This window comes from Chlamydotis macqueenii, chromosome 9 (assembly GCF_036417535.1).
Source record: "Chlamydotis macqueenii isolate bChlMac1 chromosome 9, bChlMac1.mat, whole genome shotgun sequence".
Taxonomy (NCBI): domain Eukaryota; kingdom Metazoa; phylum Chordata; class Aves; order Otidiformes; family Otididae; genus Chlamydotis; species Chlamydotis macqueenii.
This window is the reverse complement of record NC_141564.1, coordinates 11503912-11512391: the sequence shown is the minus strand read 5'-3', so window position 1 is coordinate 11512391 and position 8480 is coordinate 11503912. Positions and strand designations below refer to the sequence as shown.

The 8480-nt window shown below is 50.8% G+C and overlaps 1 protein-coding gene across 1 annotated transcript; it reads left to right on the top strand.

Moving 5' to 3' along the window:
- The first annotated feature begins 6911 nt into the window (after positions 1–6911).
- On the top strand, positions 6912–8151 carry PAQR9 (progestin and adipoQ receptor family member 9). The gene has a single exon (XM_010115660.2). The coding sequence runs from the start codon at positions 6934–6936 to the stop codon at positions 8149–8151; it is 1218 nt and encodes a 405-aa protein (XP_010113962.2). The 5' UTR covers positions 6912–6933.
- The last annotated feature ends 329 nt before the right edge of the window (positions 8152–8480 follow it).

Below are 8480 nucleotides of genomic sequence, written 5' to 3'. Positions count from 1 at the left end.
TTTTTAACATGGTTGTGGAAACAGGTGCAGCAATGGGTTGGAAGCAAACCAGCTGGGGAACTTGTACGTGATAGAAGGGGCACTTAGGGCCACAGGAGGAGGTGCCAGATGCTGCTCAGCTCTCCTGGGACTGCATTAATAAACTTGATATGAAAGAAAGGCTGACACTTCTGGATAAAACACAAACATCTAGCTGGAAAGATGAATGTGCCATTGGATGCTAGATTTTTGAGGCCACTGATGTTTAGAAAATTTGTGCTCCATTTGGCCTCAATCCCTTTATTTAATCCACCTCATTAATCCTTTTTAATTATCTACCTCATTGTTTAAATCCTCTGCTTACTGCTGAGCCTCTACGCTCTTTTGTAATTAATAAACTGCACCAAATTAAGAGCATCACAATCCAGAGCATGCTGTGAAAAACAGGAAAGATAGAGTTTCAAAGGTCATCTCTAAAGATATTTTTTTCAGAATGAACTGTACGCCTGAATCTGTGCTATTTATAACACATTGCAGTAGTACAGTAGCACCCGTGTACAGTTAGTGAATGACAACACATGTCAGTGTCTTGGGCTTCATGGGAGAGGAAGGGGAGGGAGGGAAGGAAAGGAAGCAGCAAGATGCAGAAATCTATGGAGAATTAATGCTGGAAAGGGTAGGCTAATAATAATATTAAAAAGGAAATATTAGAGATTTTTCATTATAATGCAGTAGGTCTGGTTGCGTGCAGATGTGGGAGTTGTTTATTAACTGTTGTTACAATGAGAGATATCATTAGACAATATACTAACGAAAATAATGAATTATCATAAATAATTAACACTAAGCTACATTAAGTAAACCACATGCTGGTGCATTATCCTTGTCTTTCTGGCTGCTTTTTTCCCCACTTCCAGAGGAGATCTCTCTCTCGCTGTCACCCCAGGCCTGGGCACAGCTGAACCGCCACAATCCTTTTGCAAAGGTGGGTGTGAGGGAAGGGGAGAGGAAGGATTTAAAGTGCTGTGGAAGTTCCCTACCCTGTAGCAAAGGAAGCACATTGGAGGGCACGAGGTGGGCAGATGGGGAGTAGGACAGAAGTGTACAGGGTACACGGGGTGTACAGGTTTATGACTCTGTGAGTCATTTCATGCTCTCAGTTGTGGCTCACTGGTCCCTAACGCCGCAGGCTGGGTGTGCTGTTTCCCTGTTGCTTAGGCAGCAGTCTTCCAGCTGCTTTTCCCTTATTCCACCCTCCATCTCCTCCCACCCCTGAGACTAAAAACCACCACTAGGCAAGGATCCTCTGTATACTCACGTGTTGCTCGGGAGCTGTGGGTGTGCAGCAGGAGAGGAGAGCAGGGCAGAGGTGGGAGGCAGGCAGCACACGCAACTGGAGCACAGATAGCATGAGCTGAATTGAGATGCTTTAGTAGGGACCCCCAGAATAACAAAAGAGCCAGAGAGGGCAATTTGGCTCTGAGGTTCCCAGCAGCCTGGACTTGTTGCTCCTGCTCTCTCTGCTCTCTGTCTCCTGGTGGGAGTGGGCTCTTTGTTGCTCCGTCTCTCAGTGCTGGTGTCCTACCTTCTCTCAGCTGCAAGTCCCGCTCTAGTCCTGGCATTCAGCAGCCACTTTCTCTTCCAGAACCCTGCTGCTCTCCTGGGACACGTGTCCTGTCGGGGAACCTGGGTTCTTTCTCCCTCTGGGACTCCTCAAGCAGTGAGGCCCATTATGCAAACTAGTCACAGGGGCAACATCTGACTTGTACTGTCTGGCTGAGAAAGGTCGGTAATTTGCAGTGTATTTTCCAGGCATGAGTGCGAATATCAAATGAAGTCTTAATTCCAAAAGTTCTTGTGCAGCTTCTTGTCAGACAGAATTAGCCTGCGTGGCTGGAATCCAGATGTGCAAATTTATCAGCTGTTTAAAAGCATGGATGTTGAAGATGAGTGTAACAGCAATCTTTCCTTTGTCCATACCAAAAGTCCCTCCTTTCAGCTTACTAACAGTGAGCAGCACTTTGTGCTCTGGAAAACGCTCTCAGTCAACACGTGCAAACAAAACCATTTCTTAGCCATGCAGTTTGTGAGTGAGGGTTCAGTCCTGAAACCCTTGCAAAGGACAAGTTGTACTTTGCTCTTGCTGTGAGCCCCTGGCAGGTGGGAGAGTGGTGGATTCTGACCACCAAAACGTGTGAGACATGCTTACACTCGATATGCTGTTCTTCAGCATGGTGAAACTAATTTCACTGCAATACTTATGTTCAGATTTTCTGTTGTCCAGAAAAAAAACCCAAATTCTACCTCTGATCTTTCAAAAAACAAGTCAGAGAAATTTTCTTAAGTGTGTTTTTCCCACTTTGCTGAGTTTAGCTTTTTTTTCAGATTATTTCAGATTGGTTTTATTGCTGGCTTTTAAAGCACAGAGAGCACAAACCTGAAAATATCCAACTTGAAGGTAAAGAAGGCAGAAAATTAGAAGCTCCTAGCGAAAGATAGGTTAAAATGAACATTGCTTTGCAACCATGATGGTGTCAGTTATTGTTATTCCCTTTACCATATCTAGCTTTTCTCACGTCCAAGTGAGGCTTTAAAATACAAGTATCACTTTCACTTTTCCTTATCTATTGAAGAATTATGTTTCTAAAGTATAATTGTGCCTAATCAGTTACTCAAGAAGAAGAAAGTTATGCAAGGATTCCCGTTTATCCCGTCTGAAAAAAATAGTGGGTTAGAATCTCTAAAGGCAAGTTAATCTCTTCAATATTCAATCAAAGCCCTGTGCCTACTCAGTTATTACAAAAGATCATAATCGCTGCAGTAGAAAATTACCCATCAAGATGTTATTTTCATGAGATTGATACAGACTTGAGAAAGGATTAGAAAAAAAAAAAAAAACAACACATAGAACAAAAGGACCATGCTTGTGTGTCTATGTATCTATTAAGATGTTCTCCCAGATAAACTGCAAGGGAGAGCTACATTAGACAAAGTTAGATGAGGCTAAAGCCTCTCTTTCTTTCACACCTACTCTTCCTAAATAAATAGAGCCAAATTCTACCCTCACTCGTGGTCAGTGGGGTTCCACAGAAGATGTCAGAAAAGAATCACATTTACTAAAGAGATTTTAGTGAAACATGATAAAAATCCAGAGCAAACAATATGTTGTTACTCAGATAAAACTTCTTGTTAAGAAAGAAGTTGGTAAAATCTGTCTTGAAGGTGAAAATACAGAGAGGAAAAAGAAATGAAAGAGAGACAGAGTTGTATGCTATAGGATTATGTCCAGCAAGAGCTCTTAAGATGGATGTTTGCCAGCGCGAGTGGGTTGAATTGGGTGAGGCTGCAGGTGTATCTTCAAAAGCCTCTTAAATCTTCCAAACATCCCCATTGCTTGCTCACAAGATGACTTTCTCTCTAGTGGTAGATTTAGGTTAATTTCTTTACACACTCAGAAAGGCAATGGATAATAGGAGGGCTAAGTCAACCTCTTCTCCAGTGTGCTGAGTATGCTAGAGTGCAAAAGATGAAATCAGTTTCCTTTTTTTTTTCTCCTAACTAAAAGGCATAATTTCACTGGGGAAGGCTGAAGTAATTCAGAATGCCTTATAGGGCTTTTGGTATTTCAGATGAAATGATACCTTGTGAAAGGACTTCAACAATGAATAAAACAAAAGTACAATACAGAAACAAACTCACATTTAGTATTTTGGCACATCTTTTTCTTTGAGTCTTCACCCAGCACTGATTAACATTATCTTCCATTACTTACCTCATCAGGCACTGCCTTCATCAGTGTTTTAAGAGTCTTCTCAAAGATTAGTTGGAGAGAAAGCCTGCAGAAAATTCTACACATGCTAGAAGAAACCCTGGTATATGCTGACCATGCCCTTCTAAATATAAACTCTGGTTTAGAGAAATGCACTGAGGCCTCTTCATGTGCTCCATTACGTGGACTCCTCTCTGTGACCTCCAAACGCCCTGATTTTCCCTTGCCTACCACATAATAGTCATGTAATGCTAACCTTGATGGACTACATATGAATAAGAGGCTATTTTGAGGTTGTAAGTGCTTTAAATTGTAAGCTTCCCAGTGCACTGCTCTACAGCTGGCTTGGGAACAGAATAATTAACTCAATGTAAGATGTATGCAGTTGTCTTTACGAAAGCCCGATCTGTCCTCAGAGACCATGCTCCCCTGTGAGGGGGCCGCCTTGGAAAAATGCAAAAGATCCAGATAGTTAGTAATGAGTTTCATTAATGTGGCTGCTAAAGCTGCACTGCTGTCACTCGGCAACGATGTGAACAGTGATCTTTAGAAGCTCTGAGATCTCCCTGGCACTTTCTGGCCAGACAAGGAGACCCAGGTTAGGTGTGTGTGACATCAGGAGAGCACTTGGGACAAGCCAAAGCTGGGTCCCCATACAGAGGCAGGGAAAATAAAATTTATATTCATTTTACACAGCTTGTATGTATCTGTAGTGCAGTGCTAACAGGTAAACCCACCAGGGACAAAGCAAACCAAACTAGATAGCTACCGTGGGCCTGTGCTTCCTCCAGAGGAGCCTGTACGTACAAGTCTCTCAAGTGATTCTCAGCTCTGTAAAACAGAAAGCCCCCCTCCCCCTAAATAATATTTTAAGACATCTTCAAATATTACAGGAAGACATCAACAGCAGTGAGGAATTTCCAGACATTTATCTTCTCTGCAGCATTACGGCATATCTCCACAAATATCCAGACAGTCCAGTGGCCACTGGGACTGCGTCAGTCTTGAGCCACAAGCAAGCCCTACCTGCTCCTCCCAGCCTGGGCTGCCCCCCATTAAAACACAAACCAGTGGGTGTCTCTCCCAGGAGCCCAGGCAATACCCCAGTACTCCCTGAGGCAAGAGGGCTGAACGCCTCCCACATCCTTGAAAGTCTGGAGGTTGTAGGAAAGTCAGAACACGTTGAACGAGCCCTGCCGCTGCTGCGAGGCCAGCAGTTCCCAATCAGCGGCGGATGCTGTTGTTGTTTAGACACCATCTGTTGCAACAGCTGCTGGTGGCTTTCCAACAGGCTCTTTAACGCAGGTCTAAAACCAGATTGCTCCCTGTCAACCACCTCTCCTTATCTAACCTTGATGAGGGACACTGAAAACTACGGTCACTTCAGTCCTCTCCCTTAGGCCCTGCGATGGCACTGAGCACTGCAAATGAAAGTATCGCTTAGGGACTGGGAGAAACCATCACCAGAGCCCTACCGAGAAGCACCTGCGTGTGTGGTGTGAATAGGGAAGGGGAGGGGGTCTCTTCTGACAGCCCCCTCCCCACCAGCTGCATCTACGGTGATGCAGCAAATGCTCCAGCATCCAGCCTCTTTCCTCTTCAGGGCAGCCTCTCTAGCACAGAGCTGCCCCATGAGAATAGTGACCTCTCCCAGAGGCTGAGCAATTTTCGTTTAACCCCAAAGAGCCTTTCCTCTCCCTAAACCACACACTGCAGCGAGTGGGGGGGCCCTGCTCGCTCCTGGTGCGGCTGAGGCTCATCGCGGGCGGGTTACGCAGAGCCCTCTGGCAGAGCGTCGGGTTGGTAGGGCCCCGCACGCCACCAGGCACCCCCACCTGCCCTCTCGCCCTCTAAAACCGTGGGCATCAGAGCACGTTAGGCCCATTATCTAAAAAATAGGTCTCTCAGTTTAATATTTTACTCCTCCCCTTGGCTTTTCGGCACTGTTCAGTTGTGTTTATTTTCCTAGCAGGACTCCTGTGTAACTTTTATAAAGATTACAAACAGTGTCACCAGTCTGCCCTACTTTTGACAGTTCCGTAAAATCAGTGTTTTTACTGTAACAAAAAATGCATTGAAAATCACTTTCAGCAACAAATTTTTAGTGCTTTTTTTTTTTGGTGCCAATTTTAAAAAACATACTTATGATTACCTCCTTGTTCAGAAGATTTTACGCATTGTCATGATTCACTATTGAAGAAAAGATTTTTATAAAATTGTTTAGGCAGAGTGCCCTAATTCCATGGGACCTCGTTTTATACCATCTGACCATACGTATACATCTGAGTATCACCGTGTGGTACAGATATTTGAAAAGCCAGCGCTGTCCGGGGTTTAAGGCCGTCTGAGAACGAACGAGAAGGGAGCCTGGAGAGGGCGGGGAGCAGCCCCTCGCTCCGGCTCCCGCCAGCGCCCGCAGCGGTTACTGGTCGGCCCGCACTGCCTTCTGCTTCCCGCAGACGCGTTAAGGTACCGTAACGCCCGTGCAGCGCTTTTCCCTGGATTTTTATATTCCCATTATGTAACTCTTCTGCTTGCATAACCGCACGGCCGGTGGGGACGGGCACAGAGCGGCTGCTGTCAGACCGTTACCGGGTCTCCCTCCTGGCCGCCCCGCCCGGAGCTGCGGCAGGAATCCACCCAGGTGTCCCCTTGTCGCGGGGTGCTCCCGGGGTCTGTCCCGTCTGCCGGGGATCTCCCGGCCCCGCGGGGCCACTCCTGCCCTTTCTCGGGGCTTCTGCCACCCGGGCCGGGCAGCAGCCCCCACGGACAGCCGATGCCCATGCCCATGCTTCCTTTGTGCTTTTTACACCGAAACGCCTCCGCGGGAAGGGCCGCGTACAAAGCAGGTGGGGCTGCCGGCTTGTCCCCGTCCCCACCCCCGGCGGAGCTGCCCACAGAGAGAGTGCCCTGAGGGCTCCGCGCTGCCCGCGTCCGGCCCCACACCTCGCTGCGGGGAGGCTCGGCCGGGCCCGGCCTCTCCCCCCCCTCCCCGCGGCCGCATCAATCATTAACGGCGGCTCGGGTATCCGGCGCCTCCCTCCCCGGGAAACCCTACCCGGGGCGGCGGGGGCGTCTCTCCCCGCTCCCCGGTTGCGCTGGATGCGCCGCCGGTTTCCAGTTACCGCGATGCCGGGCGGCGGAGCGGGAGGAGCCGCGGCGGTGCCGCCACTGCCCCTGCTGCAATGAGTGATGCTGCCGGGGGCGGCGGCGGAGGAGCGCAGAGCCGCGGCGGATCCTCCGCCGGCGGCTGCGGGAGCGGCGGCGGCTCTACCTCAGCCGGGCGGCGGGGCGCGACGGCGGGCGGCGGGCCGGGGGCGGCCGGGGGCAGCATGTCGGCGGGCGAGGCGGACAAGGACGAGGCGGCACCGGCGCCGCCGCCTCGCCCCGCCGCCCTGCTGCGGTGGGACGAGGTGCCCGAGGACTTCGTGGAGTGCTTCATCCTCTCGGGCTACCGGCGGCTGCACTGCTCGGCGCAGGAGTGCCTGGCCTCGGTGCTGCAGCCCACCAACGAGACCCTCAACTTCTGGACCCACTTCATCCCGCTGCTGCTCTTCCTCACCCGCTTCGGGCGGCTGCTGCTGCTGCGGGGCGCCGCCGACGTGCCCTTCCACCACCCGGCCCTGCTGCCCCTCTGGTGCTACGCCTCGGGGGTGCTGCTCACCTTCGCCATGAGCTGCACGGCCCACCTCTTCAGCTGCCTCTCCCCGCGCCTCCGCGCCGCCTTCTTCTACCTGGACTATGCCTCCATCAGCTACTACGGCTTCGCCAGCACCGTGGCCTACTCCTACTACCTGCTGCCAGGGCTGAGCCTGCTGGACGCCGGCGCCATGAGCCACTACGTGCAGCAGCAGCTGGGCTGGCAGCTGGACTGCAGCCTGCCCATCGCGGCGTACCGTGCCCTGGTGCTGCCCGTGGCCCTGGCGCTGGCCGTGGGCTGCACGGCCGCCTGCTGCCGCAGCCGTGCCGCCTGCTGCGCCTACCCCTTCGCCGTGCGCACCTTCGTCTTCGCCATGCCGCTGAGCATGGCCTGCCCCATCATGCTGGAGAGCCTCCTCTTTGACCTCCGCACCCGCAACCCCACGCTGTTTGTCTACTTCTACCGGCGCTACTTCTGGCTGCTGGTGGCCGCCTTCTTCAACGTCAGCAAAATCCCTGAGCGGATCCAGCCAGGGCTCTTCGACATCGTGGGGCACAGCCACCAGCTTTTCCACATCTTCACCTTCCTCAGCATCTACGACCAGGTGCACTACGTGGAGAATGGGCTGGCCGAGTTCCTCAAGGCACCCCTGGCCGCCCCCACCTATGTGGGCACTGTAGGGTATATGCTGCTCCTGACACTCTGCCTGGCTGTGGTTGTCAGGAGGTTCCTCAAAGTCGCAGACCTCTGCAAGCAGGACTAGCTGGGTCAGCGACCCTTGGGACAGCGACCACCATACCAGTGACCCTTGCGCTGGAGACCCTCAGGCCGATGACCTTCAGACTGGTGACCCTCAGACCTGCCCCACCATGTCCTGAAGATGCTGTGAAACGTGAGGGAAATGCACCTGTGGAAGAACCAGGTCCCTTTCGCGGAGGGTTGCCAGAGAAAACGACCACGGCAGAACTGCTCGTGCTCTTTAAACTACTAGGTTACCAGGGGAAGCAAGCAAATGCTTACTGGTATGTTGCTACTTAGAGTATAAGCTGAAATAATTTAGCTCTGCTACTAGGAAGAATGCATGAACTGTGA

What these genes read in the sequence shown, in the direction of transcription:
- PAQR9 (XM_010115660.2), top strand. Translation starts at nt 6,934, where the DNA reads ATGAGTGATGCTGCCGGGGGCGGCGGCGGAGGAGCGCAGAGCCGCGGC.